General features: G+C 44.0%; 2 protein-coding genes across 7 annotated transcripts in view; one reads left to right on the forward strand and one right to left on the reverse strand.

Annotated features, from left to right (window-relative positions):
- The first annotated feature begins 3,548 nt into the window (after positions 1-3,548).
- TRNT1 (tRNA nucleotidyl transferase 1) lies at positions 3,549-24,816 on the forward strand. 6 transcript variants are annotated; one of them, XM_043443150.1, is made up of 8 exons: positions 3,549-3,614; positions 4,692-4,865; positions 10,314-10,507; positions 16,598-16,736; positions 21,493-21,619; positions 22,708-22,901; positions 23,461-23,714; positions 23,903-24,816. In XM_043443150.1, exons 2-8 carry the CDS (start codon positions 4,718-4,720, stop codon positions 24,149-24,151), a joined length of 1,305 nt encoding a protein of 434 aa, XP_043299085.1. In that variant the 5' UTR covers positions 3,549-3,614; positions 4,692-4,717; the 3' UTR covers positions 24,152-24,816. The 6 variants fall into 6 exon arrangements, with proteins under 6 accessions (XP_043299085.1, XP_043299089.1, XP_043299090.1 ...); XM_043443154.1 differs by having other exon boundaries at positions 3,560-3,614; positions 4,718-4,865; XM_043443155.1 differs by lacking the exon at positions 3,549-3,614 and adding an exon at positions 3,621-3,641 and having other exon boundaries at positions 4,718-4,865.
- CRBN (cereblon) overlaps positions 23,796-24,992 on the reverse strand; it is a 111,461-nt gene continuing 110,264 nt past the window's right edge. Inside the window, exon 13 of the transcript XR_006264595.1 lies at positions 23,796-24,064. The gene's annotated coding sequence lies outside the window, so the exon portion shown is untranslated. The remainder of the gene's footprint in view (positions 24,065-24,992) is intronic.

The raw sequence follows: 24,992 nt of genomic DNA on the forward strand, positions 1-24,992 counted from the left end.
CATTCAGGTATGATCTACAACAAATCTCTTATGATTATTCATCAGAAGTAAAGTCCAATGCTGTGAAGAACAAATATTGCATAGGAACCTGAAACGTTAGGTCCATGAATCAAGGTAAATTGGACATTGTTAAACAGGAGATGGCAAGAGTGAACATCGACATTTTAGGAATCAGTGAACTATAATGGACTGGAATGGGCGAATTTAATTCGGATGACCACTATATCTACTACTGTGGGCAAGAATCCCTTAGAAGAAATGGAGTAGCCCTCATAGTCAACAGAAGAGTTCAAAATGCAGTACTTGGGTACAGTCTCAAAAACGACAAACTGATCTCCTTTTGTTTCCAAGGCAAACCATCCAGTATCACAGTAATCCAAGTCTGTGACCCAGCCACTAATGCTGAAGAAGCTGAAGTTGAACGGTTCTATGAAGACCTACAAGACCTTCTAGAACTAACACCAGAAAAGATGGCCTTTTCATCATAGGGGACTGGAATGCAAAAGTAGGAAGTCAAGAGATACCTGGAGTAACTGGCAAGTTTGGGCTTGGAGCACAAGATGAAGCAGGGAAAAGGCTAACAGAATTTTGCCAAAAGAGTGCACTGGTCATAGGAAACACCCTCTTCGAACAACAACACAACAGATGACTCTACACATGGACATCACCAGATGGTCAATACAAAAATCAGATTGATTATATTCTTTACAGCCAATGATAGAGAAGCTCTATACAGTCAGCAAAATAAGACTGGGAGCTGACTGTGGCTCAGATCATGACCTCCTTATTGCAAAATTCAGACTTAAATTCAAGAAGGTAGGGAAAACCACTAGACCATTCAGGTATGACCTAAATCAAATCCCTTATCATTATACAGTAAAAGTGACAAAAAGATCAGGGGATTAGATCTGATAGACGAGTGCCTGAAGAACTATGGACGGAGGTTCCTGACATTGTATAGGATGCAGTGATCAAAACCATTCCCAAGAAAAAAGAAATGCAAAAAGGCAAAATGGTTGAGGAGGCCTTACAGATAGCTGAGAAAAGAAGAGAAGCAAAAGGTAAATGAGAAAAGGAAAGATCCATCCATCTGAATGCAGAGTTCTAAAGAATAGCAAGGAGAGAGAAAGCCTTTCTAAGTGATCAATGCAAAGAAATAGAGGAAAATAAGAGAATGAGAAAGACTGGAGATCAAGGTTGCTGGGAGAAATATCAAGTTCAGATATGCAAATGATAACAAACTATTGGCAGAAAGCAAAGAGGAACTAAAGAGTCTCTTGATGAGAGTGAATGAGGGGAGTGAAAAAAAGGGCTTAAAACGCAGCCTTCAAAAAACGAAGATTACAGCATCCAGTCCCATCACTTCATGGGAAATAAATGGGGGGAAAGTGGAAACAGAGACCTTTGATTTTCTTGGGCTCCAAAATCACTGTGGACAGTGAGTGCAGCCTTGAAATATAAAGACGCTTACTCCTTGGAAGGAAAGCTATGACAAACTTAGCATATTATAAAGCAGAGACATCACTTTGCCAACAAAGGTCCCTGTAGTCAAAGCTATGGTTTTTCCAGTAGTCATATACAGATGTGAGAGTTGGACTATAAAGAAGGCTGAGGGTCAAAGAATTGATGCTTTTGAATTGTGTGCTGGGGAAGATTCTTGAGAATCCCTTGAATATCAGGGATATCAAACCAGTCACTCCTAAAGGAAATCAACCCTGAATATTCATTGGAAGGACTGGTACTGAAGCTGAAGCTTCAATATTTTGGCCACCTGTTGTGAAGAGCAGACTCATTGGAAAAGGCCCTAATACTGGAAAAGATTGAAGGCAGGAGAAGAAGGGAGCAACAGGATTAGATGGTTGGATTGCATCACCAACTCAATGGACATGAGTTTGAGCAAACTCTGGGTGATAGTGAAGGACAGGGAAACCTGGTGTGCTGCAGTTTATGGGGTCACGAAGAGTTGGATACAACTAAGCGACTGAACAACAGCATAGTGTTAGATATTGTTCTTATTTCATTCTTTTATATGTCACTGTCCAGCTTTTTCAGCACCTCTTATTGAAGTCTTTCTTGTCTCTATTGCATACCCTTGCCTCCTTTGTCATACATGAATTGCCCATAGATGGGTGGGTTTATCTGTGGGCTTTCTATCCTGTGCCATTGGTCTATATTTCTGGTATATTTCTGGTTTTATGGTAGTACCACACTTTCTTGATTACTGTGGCTTTGTAGTATATTTTGAAGTTGGGAGCCTGATTCCTCCAGCTCTGTTTTTCTTTCTCAAGATTGCACTGGCTGTTTAGGATTCACATGTTCTCCCAAAGAGCTTCTCTGGTCCTTTAGTCTACAATGAAGAATGTTAACACCTTTAATTTGTTGGGGGTTTTATTTCTGTAAAAGAGCTCAAAGATACTGTTATTTGTATCCCTTGAGTTGGAACCAAGACCCTGTCCGAAGGCTACATTACTGTGTCTTGTCTGCTCCTCACTTGTCTCTGTATCCCCTCCCTTACCTGACTGACAACTGTTTGAAAGGTTTCTGTGCCCAGGAGCCCCAGAGGGTCCAGCTCTGTTTCACTTATTCTGCAACTATAGGGATCATACAGTTTTTCTTTATCAGCCTGTAATATGATAAGTAACACTGACTGTTTTTTAAATGTTGAATCCACCTTGCATTCCTGAATAAACCCAACAGTATCCAACTTGATGGATTCAATTTGCTAATACTACATTAGAGATATTTGTTTTTGTGTTCATATGAATATTAATCTATAAATTCTTTTTGGGTAGTATCTATTTGAAGTTTGTTATCAGTGTATTCTGGCCTCAAATGAAAGGAAGACCGTTCCGTCTTCTAGTTGCTGAGCAAAAACTGTGCAAATTTGGTGTCATTTCTTCCTTAAGTGGTTGATAAATTTGACCACTGAAACCATGTGTGTCTGGAATTACCTTTGTAAGAAGTTTGTTGAACTAAACTCCATTTCTTTAATAGCAAACGGCTATTCAGATGTTTATGTGTCATCCTAGGTCAGTTTTGGTAAGTTGTATTTTTCAAAGGATTTGTCTGTTTCATCTACAATGTCAAATTGGTTGCCACACCAATTAGGGTGTAGAATAGTAACGTGAGTCAAGTGCCAACCAGGGAGCAGGCAAGAATAACACACAGTTACTGAGCACTTTCTCTTCACTAGGGGATAACATGACATTTAAGCCTGGCAATTCCCTGAGATAGGTTCTGTTGATAGTCTCATTTTACAAAGGAAGTCGGTGTCACTTGTCCAGGGTCACACAAGGTATGCAGTACAGATGGATGTCTAACAACCCGAGGGCCAGAGAAAGGTGCGGTGAGGTATAGTTAAAATAAATGTACAGTCCCTGGTCCCTCGGATCCCCCCAGGAGCAAAACCTGGCTGTGCAGGACTGGGAAGAACTGAGGAACCTTGCTGATGCAAGTGGCCGCCCGCAGGAAAGTGGGAGAGACAGGGAGAGCCTGGTAAGGTACCGCCCACTCCCTTCTGCGACCTCCCATTTGCTGCTGACCGGCGCGCGTTGGTGACGTCACGGCGCCTGCCGCCGGGAAGTGTACGCGACGGCGACTGAGCGGTGGAGACGGTGAGAAGGCGTGCGGGGGACGTGCGGGTGCGCGCTGCTTGGGGGCGAGCAGCAGCGATGGCCAGACCCTGGGACTGTCCCACTTGCTTGGTCTTGGGGAAGGCGGGTGCCGGGGCGGTGAGAGGCCTCTTCCGCCCTCGGGAATGGAGCCCACTGTCGAGGTCGTGGGATCGCGTTTCTGCTACATCTCACTGACCGCGGGCTGATTCATCGGGCTTCCCCTGGGCACTTTCCCTTCCTTGCGGCCGGGCCTCTGGTCTCCCTTTTAGGTCCAGCACCTGTTGTGGGGGACAGGACACGCCGTTTCAGGTCCTGGGTTCCCACTGGGTTTTCTGTGTTGAAGCGTGGAAGGAAGTGCAGTGTTTTTCCTCCCCAGTTCTTTGGATAAGGAGAACTCGCCCCCTGGTGGGAAACGCCGCTCTTTGAAACCTGCTTTCCAAGTAAAGGAATGGTTCTTCTCTGGGGTTTCTGTCGATTTCTGTTTGCGTTCTGTTGCTGCCTCCCAGAGGCCCACCCTACATGGAAAACGGAGCGTGATGATGATGGATGACAGATGGCAGAGTGTGAATGGGTGGGATTCAGGAGACTTAATGGGATAGGCGGATGGTGAAGGAGGAAGAAGCGGGCAGCAAGGACAGATGATATTTTACAGTGCATAGGACATATCCTGGGGTCATGAGTCCCAGGTGTGTATGAGCAAGTATGCTGATGTACACACGACTGTGACATGTTCTGGAGGAGAGCAAGTGTCCCTGCAAGTGTTTGAGTTACGTTTTGTGAAACCACTGTTCATGGCAGCCTTGTACCCCTCAGGCTTTAACTGAGACTGGTCTCCCAGGAGAGCATCCCAACAGTAGAAAGCGGTACTGACATAGTAGCAAGTGCTTCAGGAGGACAAAACCGGGTAACTGCAGGGGTAGGATCCAGGTGTAATTCTCCCTCACGTTGTCAGTTTTTTCCATTTTTCACGTGATCAGGAGACGACTCTGTCTCTGTGGATAGATAAAATCACTGCGCATCCCCTCATTGTCCTGTGCTTGTAAGTTTCATCGTGGTGTGTGCATGCTTATCTTGTAGATGCGAGGTGGTGACTTTCTCCCCAGATGCTGAGGTGCCTGGATCCCTGGCGCAGGCGCTTACTGAGCGGCAGCTGGAGTAGACTGTGCCTTCTGAAGCACTCTCTGTTTACAATGAAGTTGGAGTCTCCAGAATTCCAGTCACTTTTCACAGAAGGATTGAAGAGTCTGACAGGTGAGAAGTCGGATGCCTCTTCTTGCTTTGGAAGCTTGTATAAATGGAGAGGCAGAGAGGTAACGGTTTTAAGCCAACATTCATAGTTTTTGTGTGATTGTTGAGCTAATGAAAGCAGGGTTTACTATGAATAATCCAAAACTATAGCCAAGTCATGAGAAGAGGCAAATAATGATTGCAGTAAAAAGCATGGCTTTTTTGTGTTACCCCCACGTACTTTATTAGATGCATCACAGAATTGGGCCTACCAACTTAAGGATTGGATACTTTTTCTCTTGTTGTATTGTTGAGGAAGCAGAGGCTTAGGAATGTGAAATTCCTTGGTGCCATTTTTATAACTAATAACTGGAGAGCTTGGATTTGAACTTTTGCAGTCTGATTTGAGAACCCAGCTTGTCACCACTAAGCTATATTTCTGGCTTATATCAGTGCTTTCTGAGAGAACCAGAGGCAGGAGTAAGTGGGAGTCATCTCCATTTGTCCAGATAAGACAAACCTTATCTGGAAGGGACACAGGAAGTGGCTTTCGCTCAGTGCCTTGTCACAGGAGCTTCATGTGGCTTGTTGCTGTTCTCAACTTGGTATCAGCTATTGCTGTTGCAGTGCACACAGTTGCATTGCAGAGTTTAGGGTCCCGTCCGTTAGTCGTGTCTTTAGAAGTACAGTGTTATTGTTCAGTGGCTCAGTTATGTCCAACTCTGGGACCCTATGAACTGCAGTACGCCAGACTTCCCTGTCCTTCACTATCTCCTGGAGTCTGCCCAAACTCATGCCCATTAAGTTGATGATGCCGTCCAACCATCTCATCCTCTGTCGTCCCCTTCTCCTGCCCACAATCTTTCCCAGCATCAGGGTCTTTTCCAGTGAGTCGATTCTTCACATCAGGTGGCCAAACTATTGGAGCTTCAGTTTCAGCATCAGTCCTTCCAGTGAATATTCAGGATTGATTTCCTTTAGCATTGACTGAGTCCAAGGGACTCGCAAGAGCCTTCTCTAGCACCCCAGTTCAAAAGCATCAGTTCTTAAGCGCTCTGTCTTCTTTATTGTCCAACTCTCACATCCGTACATGACTACTGGAAAAGCTATAGCTTTGACTAGATGGACCTTTGTCATCAAAGTGATGTCTCTGCTTTTTAATACACTGTTTAGATTTGTCATAGCTTTTCTTCCTGGGAGCAGGCGTCTTAATTTCATGGCTAGAGTCACCGTCCACAGTGATTTTGGAAGTATATTAAGGTGTATATATGTAGAAACATGACCTTACATGTTGGTTTGTCCTTTAGATTCACCTGGGGAGCTTTTATAGCTTACAAATGCTAGGGTCCCACTCCTGCCCTACTGACTGGAATCTCTGAGGAGTATAGGCATTTATAAATTTTTATAAAAACTACTGCCTTAATTCTGATGCCCAGAAGGTGAAGGGGCCGTTGCTTTAAAATGACTGACCTTTTAGTAGCTAATTTTTTGTTTCAGTATGTATCTGGCTGCCTCAGTCTCTGTGGCATGCGGGATCTTCCCTGCAGCGCACAGACGGCCTAGTTTTGGCGCACGGGCTCAGTAGGTGCGGAGCACGGGCTTGGTTGCTCTGTGACGTGTGGGATCTTAGTTTTTCAACCAGGGTTTGTACCCATGTCTGCTGCATTGCAAGGTGGATTCTTGACCACTTGCCCACCGGGGACGTCCCTGTATTAGCTTATTGGCAAAGCTAATTTCCTGTTCTTGAAATAAGGTGATTTTTAGGTATATGTTAGAAATAAGTGGTCCAGAACTACTTGAGTTTTATAGTTTCATAGACCATAGTTTCATTTGGTCTTGAAGTGGGGGGCCTAAAGTAGGTACTTCACTTTGATTTCTAATTAGAGTTAAAAAGATAAATGGGTGAAATTAATAACTCTTTAGTACATCTCATTTAATTCAGTACATCTAAGATATGTCATTTTAAAGTCATATTTGTGTACAAATTACAAGTGACATATTTCCCACTCTCGCTTATCAGTCTTTGAAGCCTGGTGTTTGGTACAGACGGCGTAGCCCAGACCCGCCGCGTTCACGCGCTCGGGAGCCACCTGCGGCTGCTGCGTGTGCAGCTCATGCCTGTGGGCTCCGGCTTGCAGTTGAATTTGAGCTGCTTTCTTTATGTGTCTCTCCCAGCTCCCACTCTTCCCGTCTTCATTGTAAGAGCTTTCTTGGAAGCTAGGTGCCAAATGACTGGATGTAGAAAATCTGTTTATTTTGGCTGTGCTGGGTCTTCATTGCTGTGCCGTTTCCCCCCCCGCCCCCCCCAGGTGCAGTGAGTGGGGGCTTCTCGTTGCAGGTGCTTCTCTTGTGGCAGGGCATGGGCTATGTGGCACGAAGCCTTCAGCACTTGTGGTGTGTGAGCTCACTAATTAATGGTTCCCGGGCTCCAGAGCACAGGCTCCGTAGTTGAGGCACACGGGCTTAGTTGCTCCATAGCATGTGGGGTCTTCCCGGACCAGGGATTGCACCCACGTCTCCTGCATTGGCAGGTGGAATCTTTACTACTGAGCTCTCAAGGAAGCCGCTTCTGTGTTTTTCTTTTGGAATGAAGACCGTAGATATTGATTACTGTAGGTCCTTCAACAGTTTTTAACAGTTGCATTTGGCTTACTAAGCCTGACTTGAAGAGCTGAATGTTCTTCACCTTGAGAGGTGAAGTCCTAAGGAAGTGAGAACTGAAGAGTAGGGTAGAGAGAGGTAGTGTTGGGCCCACGGCCTTGTCCTTGAAAGACCAACCCAGGCTTTCTAGGTTATAGTGGAAGTGGCAAGGATGTAATCTTTTAGTGCAGTGCCCAACAGTTAGAAAATCAAATAATTACTTCTATATGATCTGTTAGTTTCTAAAGACTTGAATTTCTTGCTGAAATACAGTGTTCTGTGTGAAAACAATGCACAAAAGCAACAAAGGAAAAAAAAGGTGGCTGTTGTCTGGTGCTGCTGTGCAGTTTAATACCATACCAGTTGTTACGTCATGATTGCTGTTTTGCCAGATGTAAAACTAGTTTCCAGTGTGCACGAATTTGGGAGGTTTAGGATAGTGCATGATGCGCGTGTGGAATTTTATGTCCGTCTGTCTCATGTAATTTGTCTTGCTTTTGCTGAAGGACAGACAGCCATATAATGCTGCTGCTGTTTAGTTGCTAGGCCATGGCTGACTCCTCGTGCCCCCATGGACTGTGTAGCCCATCAGGCTTCTCTGTCGATTTCCAGCCAAAAATGCTAAAGTGGGTTGCCATTTCCTCCTCCGAGGGATCTTCCTGACCCAGGGATCGAACCCACGTCTCCTGCTTTGGCAGGCCAATTCTTTACCACTGAGCCCCCCTGGGAATCCCCTCCTTCATTCTATACATGAGGCTAAAGTTGCAAATGTAATAATTTTTGTGTAAGTTAAATGGTTATTGTTGTTGAACAGTCGCTCAGTCCTGTCTGACTCTTTGCGACCCCATGGACTGCAGCACGCCAGGCCTCCCTGTCCTTCACCATCTCCCAGACTTCGCTCTAGTTAATGTTCATCAGTCGGTGATGCCATCCAACCATTTCATCCTCTGTCGCCTCCTTCTCCTCCTGCCCTCAGTCTTTCCCAGGTTCAGGGTCTTCAGTGAGTTGGATCTTTGCATCACGTGGCCAAAGTATTGGAGCTTCAGCTTCAGCATCGGTCCTTCCAATGAATGTCTCCTTGCTGTCCAAGGGGCTCTCAGGAGTTTTCTCCATCACCATAGTTTGTGTGACCTGTTCGTGGGTCATAAAATCAACTTAGTGGTCATGACCAGTGTTAAAAAATAGAGGAAATGAGATAAAGAATGGAACAGGTTAGATTGCATGGTATATATAGTAAGGGTGAGTACTATTTCATAAAACTCTTGTTTACCCTCCCTGTCTGAGTCTCATGAAAACTGCACTAACAGATAATTTTAATGTTTTATTTTAAGGAACCGTGGACCCTATATTAAGGAGTCACCGGGACTTGACTGGAAATGTGGGGTTAGAGGAGTATGAGCACTCCCTCTGGGAGGGGCTCCCGAAAGTGGTTTCCGTGTGCAGGCGATTTTAGTCAAGCAGAGAGGTAGAGGGAGCAACCGTGGTTGGTTTTCAGCAGATGGTTCCAGGGCGTCTGCAGAGGTGTGGAGCTGGAGGTTTCGGAAGAACGGGTGGAGGACGAGGATGGCGGAGCTCAGAGGTTGGCATGGGGCTGCAGGGTGGCGTCTTGAGTTGTGATTGGGGTGAGCTCTGAGGCACCCTCCTGCCAAGGGACACCCCTCAGCGAGTCCAGGCAGAGTGCGGGTTGCTGACTGAGGAGAACCTTGAGGCCTCTGAGAAAAACCATTGTAGAAAGGACTTTTTGTAGCATTTGGGCTTGTATCACATGATTTGGGGGCTTTGCTGTATGGATTAGGGTGTCAGGAAGCAGGGGTTAGTCTGATGGTCTTAATAATCCTTACCTGGAAGGTAGGAACACAGCTTGAGGATAAAACTGGAACCTGAGGCACAGTCACGTGTGTTAACTGTGAGCGGGTGCTGTCTGGACAGTGTGTGTGCCCCGTCTTTATTCACACATGCACGCTGCTCACAGAGAGGCGTGTCTAGTCTGGATATTCTCTGACGTGGTAATGCTGACAGGAGGATACCCAGGCCTCACGGGCGAGTCCAGCACGCAGCAGCAGCTTGGCTTGGGTGGGGAGTCGGGCCGGGCCCTGGTTCATCCTCGCTGGATTCCATGTGGGCCCCTCAGTCACGTGGGTGGTTATGGCGGGCTCAGCCGTGGCCTCCACCTGCAGAGGAGTCAGCTCTGGGTCTCCTGGACTCAGTCCTCATGGTAGTTGGCGTGTGTGGCTTCTCTGGAGCAGAGCTGTGAGCTGGTTTTCTATGTGGCTTTTTCTGCAAGGATTCTTAGCTGCAGTGGTCACCGTACGTGGTGTGATAACATTTGATGGCTTCCTGCATCAGCATGCTGTTGCTTCAACAGAGAACAGATGTGCAGGAACACTTCACCTTTCTAGAGTATTCACTGTCCTTTTTGGTGGTGATTCAGATTTACATTGATGACCTTGAGGCATTTAGATATTCTGAATTAACCTAAGGAAAATTCTGCCAGTTCCCTGCTTCTCATGATGTTGAAGGAGTTCCGCTGTAGGCAGGCCCCTTCACTGCTGTGGGCTTTGTTCTCCCAATTTTTTTAAAACTTTACTTATTTTTAATTGGAGGATAATCAGTTTACAATGTTGTATTGGTTTCTGCCATAGCACAATGTGAATCAGCCAAGAGTAGACCACGGCTCCCACCTCCCACCACAGCCCACCCCGGTTCTCCCAGTTTTATGTAAAAAGGCTTGAGTTCGGTTATCTCTGCTGTGCCAAATGGATGGGAGAACTTGTGCTTCTGTGATTCTTGAAAGAAACCCATTGAAATAAAAAGCATTCCTTTTTGTCTCAGAATTATTTGTCAAGGAACACCATGAGTTGCGAATCGCGGGAGGAGCCGTGAGGGATCTGCTGAGTGGGGTGAAGCCGCAGGATGTGGACTTTGCCACCACGGCCACCCCAGCTCAGATGAAGGAGCTGTTCCAGTCGGCCGGCATCCGCATGATCAACAACAAAGGAGAAAAGCATGGGACCATCACTGCCAGGGTGAGTGAAGAGTGACAGGAGCGGTGTTGCCTTTTCTGAAAACTTAAACAATTTTACAGATGATTTCTAGTGTTTAAAAACCTAATAGCAAAGAAGCCTCATTTAAAAAAAAGTCTCCTCTGCTCCTGGGGAATCCTGCGCCCTCCTTTGTTGCAGCCCCTTTCAGTTAATATTTATAGTCAGTGCCTTTTCCCTCCATGTTTCTAAAACAGACCTTTCTAATGCTTCAGTGTTTCATTTTCGTTTTACATTTCTAGTCTTAAGATGTTGTTTATTGACTCCCTACAAGGAAGATGACTTAGCCTTCTCAGTACACCTATGCCATAATTGTGGGCTGAATGCATCCCTCCCTGCTGTTTACAGCTAGATGGTGTAATGTGCTTTGACTCCATTCCCTGCGTTTCATGCTTGCGGTTTTCCCTGCAGTTAGAAGTGTGTCTCTCTGACACGGCTCTTGCGCACCGCTCATTCACTCCGTGCCCCGCCTGTGCGCTTCCTCCGGGGGCATCACCACAGCGGGTTTCAGTTCTTCTTCTGGAGCCAGCTCACCCGCTGCTGTCTGCCCCCTCCCCCCTGTGCTCACCCTGGGATGGCCGTGCCTCAGACCCCAGGAGTGTCCGCGCCCCTTCCCTTACAGACCTCCTGGCTCCTGATCCCATGTGCTGTTCTCTCTTGGTTTATGCCTTCCATGTTAGTAGCCTGAGAGAGCTTGGCATGAATGAAAATGCTGTTCCTTTGCCTCCATTCACGCTGATCAGATAGTTTGGTTGGCCGTGGAATTCAAGGCTGGGAATCACTCTCAGGCAGAATTGTGTAAAGGCTTTGTTCTCCACCTCCCAGAGTTGCCACTGAGAATCCTGAACCTGTTCAGATTTCTCCCTTGTTTGAGAATGGATTCCCCCGTCCCCGTTTTGAAAGCCTTTCTGATCACTCTCTCTCTGGTGTTTTTAATTTGAAGAGGACGTACCTTGGCTTGGATTGGGCACTGCCTTGGCGTAGGGCAAGCCTTCTTGTGTTGATTCCTCTCCTCACTCCATCCCCTTTGGCAGAGGTCTTCTCTTATGGAAACCTCTGCGAATGCTGGATGTTGGGCCACTAGGACTGATCCCCTAGTTTTCTTTTGTCTCTTATATTTTCATTTAATTTCTGTGAGATTGCTTTAACTTGATCATCCAGTTTTTCTATTGGCAACTTTGCTGTCTTTTTTACATTTTCAAGAGGTCTTTTTTAGAATATTTTTGAAAGCCTCCTGTTCTTGTTTTAGATGCGGGATCATCTAATACTTCCCTGAGAGTATCAGTTCTAGGTACTCTGTTGTTCAGTCGCTATGTTGTGTCTGACTCTTTGCGACTCCGTGAACTGCAGCACGCCAGACTTCCCTGTCCTTCACCATCTCCTGGACTTTGCCCAGGTCCAGATCCATTGCATCAGTGATGCCATCCAAGCATCTCATCTTCTCTTGCCCTCTTTTCCTTCTGCCTTCTATCTTTCCCAGCATCAGAGTCTTCTCCCGTGAGTCAGCTGTTTGCATCAGGTGGCCAAAGTATCAGAGCTTCAGCATCAGTCCTTCGATGAGTATTCAGGGTTGATTTCCTTTAGGGTTGACTGGTTTGATCTCCTTGCAGTCCAAGGAACTCTCAACAGTCTTCTCCAGCACCACACTTCAAAAGCATCAATTCCTCAGCACTCTCCCTTCTTTATTGTCTAGCTTTCACAGCTGTACATGACTCTTAGAAAGACCACAGCCTTGACTATATGGACCTTTGTCACCAAAGTAATGTCTTTGCTTTTTAACACACTGTCTAGGTTTGTCACAGCTTTCTTGCCAAGAGGCAATCGTCTTCTAATTTCATGGCTTCAGTCACCATCTGCAGTGATTTTAGAACCCACGAATAAGAAATCTGTCACTACTTCCACCTTTTCCCTCTGTTTGCCATGAAGTAGTGGGGCCAGATGCTATGATTTCAGTTTTTTAAATATTTGGTTTTAACCGGCCTTTTCACTCTCCTTCACTCTCATCAAGAGATTGTTTAGTTCATCTTTGCTTTTGTCATTAGAGTGGTATAATTCGCATATCTGAGGTTGTTGATATTTCTCCTGGCAGTCTTGATTCCAGCTTATAATTCATCCAGCTCAGCATTTCTCATGATGTGCTCAGTGTAAAAGTTAAATCAACAAGGGGACAATAAACAGCCTTGTCATATTGTTTTCTCAATCCTGAACCAGTTGGTTGTTGCATACAAGGTTCTAACTGTTACTTCTTGATCTGCATACAGATTTCTGAGGAGGCAGGTAAGGTGGTCTGGTATTCCCATCTCTTTAAGAGTTTTCCGCAGTTTGTTACAATCCACACAGTCAAAGACTTTAGCATAGTCAATGAAACAGAGGTAGATGTTTTTCTGAAATTCCTTTGCTTGCTTTTTGATCCAACAAATGTTGACAATTTGATCTCTGGTTCCTCTGCCTTTTCTAAACCCAGCTTGAACATCTGGAAGTTCTTGGTTCACGTACTGTTGTAGCCTCACTGGGAGGATGTTGAGCGTAACATCACTCGCGGGGGAGATGAGTGCACTTGGCCAGCAGTTTGGACGTTCCTTACTACTGTCCTCCTTGGGAACTGGGATGAGGCTGGACCTTTTCCAGTTCTGTGACTGCTGCTGGGTTTTCCAAATCTGCTGACATATAGAGTGAAGCACTTTGGTAACATCATCTTTTAGGATTTTAAACAGCTCTGCTGGAATCCCATCACCTCCACTAGCTTAATGACAGCAGTGCTTCCTCAGGCCCGCCTGACTTCACACCCCCGGGTGTCTGGCTCTGAGGGGCTGACCACACCATCTTAGTAATCCGGTTCATTGAGATCTGTTTTGTACACGTCTGTGTATTCTTTCCATCTCTTCTTGATCTCTTCTTCTGTTAGCTTCTGTCCTTTTTAACAGCCATCTTTGGATGAAATGTTCTTTGACATTTCCAGTTTTCTTGAAGAGGTCTCTAGTCTTCCCCTTTCTGTTGTTTTCCTCTGTTTCTTTTCATTGTTCATGGAAGAAGTCCTTCTTGTCTCTCCTTGGTATTCTCTGGAACTGTACCTGTAGTTGGTGTACCTTTCCCTTTCTCCCTTGCTCTTCTCTTCTCTCTCCAGCTCTTTGTGAAGCCTCTCAGACAACCACTTGGCCTTCTTGCTTTTCTTTCTCTTTGGGATGGTTTTGTTTGCTGCCTCCGGTACAGTATTATGGACCTCTGTCCATAGTTCTTCAAGCATTCTGTTTACTGGATCTAATCCCTTCAAACTATTTGTCACCTCAGCTGTATATTCATAAGGATTTGATTTAAGTTGTACCTGGCTGGCCTAGTGGTTTTCCCTGCTTTAAGCCTGAATTTTTCTATGAGAAGCTGATGATCTGAGCCACAGTCAGCTCCAGGTCTTGTTTTTGCTGACTGTATGTAGTGTCTCCATCTTCAGCTACAAAGAATGTAATCTGATTTTGGTATTGACCATGTGGTAATGTCCATGTGTAAAGTTGTCTCTTATGTTGTTGAAAAAGGGTGTTTACTATGACCAATGCATAGTACTGGTATTCTGCATGGCAGAATTCAGTTAGCTTTTGCCCTGCTTCATTTTGTACTCCAAGGCCAGACTTGCTTGTTACTCCAGGTATCTCTTGACTTCCTACTTTTGCATTCCAGTCCCCAGTAATGAATAGGACGTCTTTTTTTGGTGTTAGTTTTAGGAGGTCTTGTAGGTCTTCACAGAATTGATCAGCTTTAGAACTTCTTCAGCATTACTGGTTGGGCATACTTGGATTACTTTGATGTTGAATGGTTTGCCTTGGAAACCAACCGAGATCATTCTTTTGTTTTTGAGGTTGCACCCAAGTACTGCATTTCAGACTCTTGCTATGAGGGAAACTCCATTTCTTCTGTTGGATTCTTGCCCGCAGTGGTAGATATAATGGTCATCTGAATTAAATTCACCCATCCCAGTCCATTTTAGTTCACTGATTTCTAAAATGTCGATGTTTACTCTTGCCATCTCCTGCTTGACCACATCCAACTTACCTTGATTCACGGACCTGACATCTCAGGTTCCTATGCAGTACTCTTCTTTATAGCGTGGGATTTCACTTTCATCACCAGACACATCCACAACTGAGCGTCCTTTCCACTTTGACCCAGCTGCTTCATTCTTTCTGGAGCTGCTAATAGTTGTCCTCTGCTCTTCCCCAGTGGCATATTGGAAACCTTCTGACCTGGGGGTTCATCTTTCGTTGCCTTTTCATACAGTTCTTGGGGTCCTCACGGCAAGTATATTGGAGTGGTTTGCCATTCCCTCCTCCAGTGGATCACGTTTTCTCAGGACTCTCCACTATGACCCGTCTGTCTTGGGTAGCTCTGCCCAGTATGGTTCATAGCTTCATTGAGTTATCCAAGCCCCTTCGCCACAACAGAACTGTGATCCATGAAGGGGCTGGGTACTTTGATGGTGTCTATTTCCTTTGAGCTTGTTCTGTCTTTGCTGTTGGCATTCCTTCAGTGTGGACACTTTTCAGTGTCTCTTTGTTGGAGCAATGTAGTGCATGCAGAATGCCTGAGGCAATTTACTGTAGTCTTGTGTGGAAAACGTCAGCCTTGCTAGTGATGGGACCCTGCTGTCAGTATCAGGAGGGCTTTTCATCTCGGGACACCAGAGAAATCCTCTAGCATTACCCAGGTTGGAATAAGGCTGCTGATTAACATTTTGAAAACTGACTGCAGAAGGGGATAGAGGTTATGTTGGGTTTTCTTCACAATCTTATTTTCATTTTCATTTCCCATGATCTTGTATATGGTGCCTCAAATTGTGATTATTTTGGAGTCATCCTTTCTAGTTAATCTCTGGTTCTCTGCTTGGGCAAGGGAGGCACTCTGGGGGGCTCATTGTTTTCTATAGATTGCAAATGTCTTAATATTTACACTGTTTTCCTTGAGTTAACTTGTGCCTCAAATTCCTACTTCTGGAATTCCTCAGTGAGAACCAGTTTGTGGAAATCAATACATGAGATTGAGAGGAATTCCAGAACAGAATGTGTGTGTTAGTCGCTCAGTCGTGTCCGACCCTTTGCAACCCATGGACTGTAGCCCGCCAGGCTCCTCTGTCCATGGGATCTTCCAGGCAAGATTACTGGAGTGGGTTGCCATTTTCTTCTCTGGAGGATCTTCCCAACCCAAGGATTGAACCCACGTCTCCTATGTCTCCTGCATTGCAGTCAGATTCTTTACCCACTGAGCCATCAGGGAAGCCAGAACAGACTTGACTGATCATTAATGGCTTTCAGTTCCTAATGAAAAGATCCCCAAGTCCTGCTCGGCATGTAAAACCGTTTGCTGTCTGCCTCTAAGTGTGGGTGCCCTGTTCATGCTGTGAACCTGCTCTTGCACGCACCCCTCTTCCTCTCACCGTGCCTTGCTCATCTTTTCTCTTCATTTGAGCTGTGCTTCTTCCTCATCTGCATGTCCAGATCTCACTCACTTTTTAAGGCTAGGCTCACACATCACTGTAGTGAAGCAACTCCGCTTCTCCCAGTAGGGCGTCCTCTCTCTCCCCAGGATGCACAGGGCACTTTATTTCCCCCCAACTGAGGAAAACCGCAACGGAGCTGCAGGGCGTGCTGCCTGCGTTTCCTCCTCTGCCGGTCCTCTGCTCAGTGGTTTATATTCTGTGAATTGATATTCAGTTATTTGAAAATTGGAGCTATTAAAAAAATATTTCAAAGAATAGCCTGGTTTTGTATTGAAGAACCAGAATATTTTAAGGGATCTTACTTTCTGCCACATAATTTGTCAGGCTTACCATTTTTTCTATGCAAACTTATCTTTTTTAATTAAGATGGGTTTATTATTCCTTATTTGATGGGTTTATTATTTCTTATTATTTCCTAAAAATGTTCTTTGGATGTATCTTTGAATACTGTGGGCGTCATTGTATTTCAAGGTATATGTGTACTAGTTGACTTAAAAAGGAAAGAAGATATACTTGTCAGGACTTACTTGTGTTTTTTTTTTTCAATCCAGTGATACTGAAAACTAATTTTTGAAAAACATATTTACTTCCAGCTTCATGAAGAAAATTTTGAAATTACTACACTGAGGATTGATGTAGCCACTGATGGAAGACACGCGGAGGTCGAATTCACTACTGACTGGCAAAAGGATGCCGAGCGCAGAGATCTCACCATAAATTCCATGTTTTTAGGTAATGCCTGGAGGTCAAGTTTTAATTCATTCAGTCCGAATGCTTTCTTTTCTCGTGAAACCTGTCTTCTGGCAGTGTTCTCCCACTTGAGGGCTTGTGTTAGTTTCTATGAAGAGACAGGCTGTTGGTTAAAGCTGAAGGTGGAGCCAAGATCCCTGGGTTCCTCTTCCTCGGTCGCTCTCGCTGTAGCGCGAGGCGGTGGATACCAGCTTCTTTGCAGGGCTGTCGTGAGGATGAGAGGAGTCGGTCGTGGCGAGTCCCTGGTGTGTGTGCACGTTGTCAGTGGTTCCTTAGGAATCGCATCTGAAGATGTCAGGTTTCAGGTGAGAACCGTGTGCACACGTGGTGCCCCTTTTCCTGTCTTGGCGCACACCCCCCACCCCTGCTGGCGTCCGGGCGCACGTGGTCGGTGCTGCCCCTCTGTTGCTCCGCGCGCCGAGCAGTGCCTCAGTCCCCGGGCCACCACGTCTTACGGACCGTCGGCTCTGCCCTGGCACGTGAGGAAACCTGTTGATCATCTCAGCGTGACGTTTTGCTCATAAAAGAAAGCAGCAAGGATCATAATGGGAGTCAGTGTGGATTAGGTTAGCGTTTTGGAGTGCAATTGAAGCGTTGTTTTTTGTCCTTTAAAATTTAGGCAAGTTCTTCAGGGTTAAGTCTTTGGATTAGAAAAGAGATGGGCATCCACTCTTAGTAAGCTGGTCTGTGGCACAGTAATAGTGAAGGGTGAGGCAGTGGTGCCCACTTGGTGGGATGGAGAAGGGGCTGTAGGCCAAGTGGGCTCACTTTGCTAATCACATTAATGCCCAGTAACATTTCTAGGGTGCCTCCCTGGCTTGAGGTGCATCAGTGCTCATTTAATGCCCCGTAAAACTCCATAAAGTAGGTGTTAAACTCATTCGACAGATGTGGAGGAGACTCAGAGACATTAAATAATTGAGCCCAAGTCTCGGAGAGCTTTGATTGGAGCCCAGGATTCCAGAGCCTGGGTGGTTTATGACCAAAGGGAGCCTAGTTGGAAGCATGCTTTCTCCCCATTATGGGGTCGAACTCCAGGTGTTAATTTCTTCTTTTATCATTCTTACTTAGCGTTAAACTGCTCCAACTAGTGCAGTGTGTGAAAACCTTATAACTAACGTCTCATAACCAGACATAACTAAAAGAGAAACTAATATTCTTTTTCAAGATACTGTTTTATAAAAATAAGAGCTGTTCTTATCAGTGCAACTGTTTGCTGACATTTTCTGAGCCCTTATAAAATGTGCCAGTCATTGTTCCCAGCCCATCACAGAAATTGAATCTTCCCACCAACCCTATGAGGCAGACCTTGGTATGTAACTAAGGAAAATTTGCTCAAAGTCCTGCAGCCAGTAAACTACTGAATTAGGATTCCAACTTAACAGTTTATTGACCAGAGACATATTAATACATCTTTCCTTACCTGAATGTTATTGACTAGAGTGTTTCAATATATATAGTTAACTTCTGCAAAAGTTTCCTGTCAATAATGTGTTAAGCAGCCTGGTTCCAGAGCTTACGTCCTTAACCGCTGCATTGTGCTCAGCTCCTCAGCTTGATTTCTCATTTCTACTCATCATTTTTTAACAGGATATTCAGAGAAAAACAAAATGCACACAGATAATACTGAGCAATCTTTACCTTCAGTCCCTTTTCCCATCCAGACTTTCTTCAAACCTTATCAGACAAAGCATTCCTAGTTCTAGGGGTCATGGTCACTTCTTTCTCAAACTCTGACTTTCCCTTTTGTAACACTGTGTTTTTTCCCTGCAAATTTTGATCTTCCCTTTACTGAAAAAGATCTGGTTTCCACAGTCCCCAGGGAGTTGAGTCTATTCAGTAAGAGAAGTAACAGGAGATAGGTATACTGCATGTATGTTGTAATCATTTAAGTTTTTGGTTTGTTTGTTTTCATTTCCTGTTGTATCTTTCTGAATCTGGAGCCTTATAAATTGGCTCTAAGTGTAAAAATGCCAAGAAGAGTTTGGCAGGAGTTAAGCCCGAGCTTAGAGTATGGCTGCATTTGCCATAATCATGATAAGTGGTTACTTTCTTCCTTTCCTGCCTTCCTGTGAGGCCACCTGCTGAGGCTCCTGGAGCTCCCCATTTAGGTGGTTGAATGGCACCTGTGTCTTTGCTCCAAGTGTTTCTGTTTTTCCATCTTAGTTCCCAGAGCAACCACTTGTCTCAGTTTGCCTGGACTGAGGTATCCCCAAGACAGGAGATTTTTAAATCAGGGAAGTCCTGGGATAGCTGGGAGAACTTGATCACTTCACACATACCTGAGGTTTTATGTGCCTTACATTAAAATTGTTAAGTTTTTTGTTTTGTTCAACAAGAGAGGATATTGTGGTAGAAATATGTTTATAACATATTGAACAGATGTTAGGTTCACATGGTTCAAAACTCACCAAGTTCAGAAGGCTGCACAGGGAGGTGTCCCGGTCAGATCTCACCGTCCCCCGGCTAACATGTAATTGGACTTAGGTCCTTGCTGAGCTGATGTAGGTCTGAAAAACGATTATCTCGTAAATGTGCACTTCTTACAACTAAAGTTGAAAATCTTAATTTTTAAAGCTTTTTATATTTCACATATGTTTTAGTTCATTTCTTTCCTCTCTTTAAAAAGTTTTTATTATAGTTGGCTTACAGTGTTGTTAGTTCCTACTGTTAGCAAAGTGAATCAGCTGTACCTTTTTTGAATTTCATTCCCATTTAGATCACACAGAGCACTCAGTACCATTCCCCAGGCTGTATACAGTCTGTCATGAGTTATCTGTTTTAACATACTATCCAGTAGTGTTTATATGTGCACCCCACCCCCTCCTCCCCCGCCTTGGTGTCCCGTGTGTTTTCTTCTCTACCTCTGGGTCTCTGCTTTGCAGGTAAGATCATCTGTATCATTTTTCTAGACTCCACATGTGTTAACAACAGGATGCTTTTCTTACTTCACTCTGTATGACAGTCCCTAGGTCCGTCTGCGTCTCTCTCATCAATAACCCAGTTTTGTTTTTATGGCCGAGTAATGTTCTGTTAGGGCTTCCCTGCTGGCTCAGACAGTGAAGCGTCTGCCTGCAATGCAGGAGACCCGGGTTCAATCCCCAGGTCGGGAAGATCCCCTGGAGAAGGAAATGGCAACCCACTCCAGCACTCTTGCCTAGAACATTCCATGGATGGAGGAGCCTGGTGGGCTACAGCTCATGGGGTCGCAGAGTCGGACACAGCTGAGCGACTTCACTGTAATGTTCCCCTGTGTACACGTGCCCCATCATCTGCGTCCGCTCCTCTGCTGATGGACGTTTAGGTCGCTCCCATGCCTGTTAGGAATAGGGCCAGGACACGGGTGCATGTGTCCTTTTGCGTTATGGTTTCTCCTGGCTATATGCCCAGGAGTGGGACTGCTGGGTCATGCATGGTAGTTCTGTATTTAGTTTTTAAGGAACCTCCATACTGTTCCCCACAGTGGCTGCACCAATTCAACATTTCCCCTAACTCAACTTTTCTATGTATGGTCTTTCTTATTTAGGAGGTTTTTGTAGATAGTAGAAAGCCATTTCTCTCTGTGATGCTGACTTTAAATGTTTTCCCCAGTATGTTACCTTATGCTTTGTATTGTGGCATTTACTTGCTATCCAGGAATGAATATCTGTTTCATGTAGTTGGATTTACTAATAATTTCTTTGAAGGCTCTGGTGGTGTGTTTTGGTTTCTTTTGGTAATCGTATTTTGAAAGGTCTTCCCTACGTTAGGATTATAAATTTTTTCCCTATGGTTTATTACAATTACTACATTTTCCCACATAGTTTGGCTATCATTTCTTCTTTCCAGGTTATTTTGGCTGTTTTTATTTTCCATTATTAACTTGAAAATCAGCTTGTTTTATTGTTTCTACCCATTTCATACCGGCATACATCTTGTTTATTTAGTGTGTTGTCTTTTAATTGCTATTGTAGATGCAGCCTTTTATTCCATTATATGTCCATTTGGTACTGGATACAAGATGAATGTTACTCATATCAGTAGTTCAACTGTGTAGCTCTTTCCCTAATTTTTTTTACTGTTTGTGATAGTTTTTAGTAGATTTTCTTAGGTTTTCCAGTTTTTTCTCTTTTTTTAATTGAAGTAATGAAATACAGTCTTACATTAGATTCAGTATACAGTATTGTTTGATATTTGTATATATCAAGAAATGATCACCACAGTAAGTCTAGTTAATATCTGACACCATAGTATCTGACAGAATTTTATTCCCCTTGTGATGAGAACTTTTAAGATCTACTATCTTATCAACTTCCGAATGTGTAATACAACATTGTTAACTATAGTGGGCTAGTCTCGGGTTGCAGAGTCGGACACAACAGAGTACACACACACACGCTGTTAACTAGTTGCCATGGTATACACTACCCGCTCAGGACTTATTTTATAGCTAGGAGTTTGTACCTTTTGACCATGTTCACTCATTGTACACACCCCACCCCTGGCCTTAGCCTCTGACAACCCCCAATCTGTTCTCTATCAGCTTGTTTTTTTTAAGATTATATGTAAGAATGAGACCATATAGTATTTATTTTCCTCTGTCTGGCTTCTTAGCATCATGTCCTCAAGATCCATCATGTTGTTGCAAATGGCAAGATTTCTTTTTTTTTTTAATGGCTGAATAATAATTATATATGCACCAATGTTTTCCAGTTCTTATTTGCTAATAGTGATTTTTCTTCCCTCTTTTAATGACTAGGTTTTGATGGTACTTTATTTGACTATTTTAATGGTTATGAAGATTTAAAAAATAAGAAAGTTAGATTTGTTGGACAAGCTAAACAGAGGATACAAGAAGATTATCTTCGGATTTTAAGGTATTTCAGGTAAGGATTTTTATAAATTATAATAACACAGCTTTGAATATTATTATTACCGAAGTGCAGTTCTTTCTCGTCTTGTGAAATGCACAGCAGGTTCGTGTACACAATGGTGACATCTCTCATCTGTCTCTAAGAGACGGCCCTGTGACTTTGAGACACCTCATCTTTGCATCCTCCAAATCATTTATTCACTCCTTTCTATGGTGATCTTTTATATAATTCAGTTTTAAGTCTTTTCATTTCCCGCACCAATCATCCATTACACAGGTATTTGAGTGCTTATCACTGTCCTAGGTGCTTTGGACCTGGAGTAATGAGTGGCAGTATGCCTTCATGTGGCTTATAGTTCGAGGTGGTAATGGGAGATGTGTTAGATGAATCTGGAAGGTACGTAATGCACCTGGATGGTTTTGTGGGTAGCAGTCTTCAACACTGAACTATAACACTTAAACTATTTTAACTGGCTACTTTGTATCTATTAATAGTTAAATTTTTTCTAGCTTGGGATCATGCTCAGAATACTCTGACAGATTTTACATTTTGTCAGTAACTGCTATTCCTTTAGACTTCAGTGTTTGCAAACAGTCTCCCTTTACAAATAACAGGACACAGACTAAGGTACAGTCATTTAATTAGATCACTATATAAATGCATTGTGAAGAAATGAGTGGTAAAAGCAGGTATACTTTAATGCTTCCAATAGAGTCCATGAAATACACTCCCATGTCTGCAATGAGATGTGTTTCATGTGAAACTCTTAATTGAAAGCATTGATGTGTACAGATGGGCAACCTTTGAGGAAGCAAGACTACTCCCAGACGATATCTTGGACCTGCGTTAGTGCCTGCCCAAGACTGCTCTGGTCATGCGCCCACTGTCAGTCCCAATCAGTAGGCCTTTACTGACGACCACTTTTAACTTAACGCTTGTTGGAGGTCAGGTTTCCTGAGCTGAGAAGGAGAAGGTGGATGAGCAGATGATTTCTAAGGTCCCTCCCAGACCTCACTAGTAGCACCAGGAAAACGAAGAGCGCAGCTTTCTGGTGAGATGCCAGCATGAAGGCAGTACTTTTGGACATGTTTGCTTTGTAGGTTTTACGGGAAAATTGTTGACACACCTGGTGACCACGATCCTGAGACTTTGGAAGCAATTGCAGAAAATGCAAAAGGCTTGGCAGGAATATCAGGAGAGAGGATCTGGGTGGAACTGAAAAAAATACTTACTGGTAACCACGTGAACCACCTGATTCATCTCATCTATGAGCTCGATGTGGCTCCTTACATAGGTGAGGCCAGCTTGTAAAATGTTTGCACTTTCGGCAGTGAAACACATCTGGTTTAAAATTTCGTAAGGAAAAAAGTTAATTTATTTAAACAATTCCAAAAGGAAAAATGGACTACTTTAAAATATGGTAGACTCTGAGCCAGGAGTAGGAGTTCTTCCCAGGCAGGGGACGCACAGGACGCGTGTGAGGGTGGACACGTGGCCTCTGGAGCCGGCCCACTGTGGCCCTGACCGCAGCGTCACCACCTTGTCAGCTTTGTGACGCGGGTTCTTTCCTGTTTGCGAATCTATAGAAGGGATGTGAAAACAACAGCATCTAATGGAAGAGCTGAGAGCTTCAGGGAGTTACCACATGTGGAGCATGGAGAAGATGGGCCTTAGAGAGATGTGGGCGGGGAGAGCAACAGCGCGCAGTGGTTCACCTCTCAGACGGAGAGCAGACTGGACCAGCAGTGAATCCTGGCACCAGGGCATTTCTGTATTTGAGAACAAAGTGTGCTTGCGATGGGAGTTTTTAAAATGTATCTTAAAATGGGTGGAAAATGCTTTTGTCCCTACAGGCTTACCTGCTAATGCAAGTTTAGAAGAATTTAACAAAGTCAGTAAAAATGTGGAAGGTTTTTCACCAAAGCCAATGACTGTCTTGACCTCATTGTTCAAAGTACAGGATGATGTCACGAAATTGGATCTGAGGTTGAAGATTTCAAAAGAAGAGAAGAATCTTGGTTTATTTATTGTTAAAAATAGGAAAGATTTAATTAAGGCAGTAGATAGTTCAGAACCACTGAAACCCTATCAAGACTTCATTATAGACGTAAGTATATTCATGGCTCTGTCAGAGTATAGATCATCTCCACTAACTGCAACCAGTTCATTAATACTAGGACCCGCAGTGTATTATGTGAATTTCCTTTATTTTAAATGAAAATTTGCACATTGCATTTATTTAAATGTGAGCATAAGACCATCGCAAGTGTGGTGATGTTTGGTTTTGGCCCTCAGTCTAGAGAAGCTGATGCGACTGCTCGTGTGTGTGAGCTGCTCAAGTACCAAGGCGAGCACGGGCTTCTGAAGCAGATGCAGCAGTGGTCCATCCCCCCGTTTCCTGTGAGTGGCCATGACATCAGGAAAGTGGGCGTTTCTTCCGGGAAAGAAATCGGGGTGCTGTTACAGCAGTTGCGAGAACAGTGGAAGAAAAGTGGTTACCAACTGGAAAAAGATGAACTACTGAGTTACATAAAGAAGACCTAAAGTTGATGAGAGCTGACTACTAGGAAGCAGGAAATTTTTGGTAAGACTAGTTTTCTTCCCCCTCCCTCTTGGTGAGATTTAAAAGACTCGAATATATAGCAGAATTCAAGCCAGCTTAGGGGATCTCTTCAGAAGAATAAAGGTCTCATTTTGTGAAAACTATATTTCAGGCACTAAAGTAAAGTCTGCTTCCTCGTAATCTGATTTGTTATCACTGAAGCTTGTAATTCTTTTGGAATAGTTCTTACTGAGAAAAGTAGAGATGGTGTCTCAATCTGTCTAGGCTTTTTTTAAAGTGGATTTTTGGTTGCTTTTGTTGCATACGACAGTGCCAAGATTGTTCCTGAGAAGTGCTAAGTGTCCTGAAAAACATGTTTCTTTGTATTTGCAATTGAAATAACTGGGTTAATTTTGTACAACGATTGTGTATGGTGTCAGGTTTTTTCTGAATACCAGAATAAAGTTGTGTTTGAATACAGCTGAAAAATTTGCATAAAATATATAAAATGTGAAGACTAGGTGTGTCCCAAGTGGCTGTCGTTTAGGATATAGTTGACAGTTTTCTCTGTCAAAATGAAATTTCCCTAACTTCCTGGTAAGCTGGGAAAGCTTAGCCTAAGATTCTTGTGCCCATTCTTATTAAAACATTTCCTTTGGTATTGGAAGATAAATGTGGTATCTGACACTATATATCAGGTGCCATATATACTTAGGGCAGTACTCCTGTCGCTTTAAAGTAAAAAAGGTGAACGGCCTACATATTTGCTCTTTATAAAGACTTGAGCCTTTGTGCTTTCATTAGGTGAAGAGGTAAACAGCACGAAGTATTATTTCAGCTGCT

The sequence above is a fragment of the Cervus canadensis genome, chromosome 22, assembly GCF_019320065.1.
Source record: "Cervus canadensis isolate Bull #8, Minnesota chromosome 22, ASM1932006v1, whole genome shotgun sequence".
NCBI classification, from domain to species: Eukaryota; Metazoa; Chordata; class Mammalia; order Artiodactyla; family Cervidae; genus Cervus; species Cervus canadensis.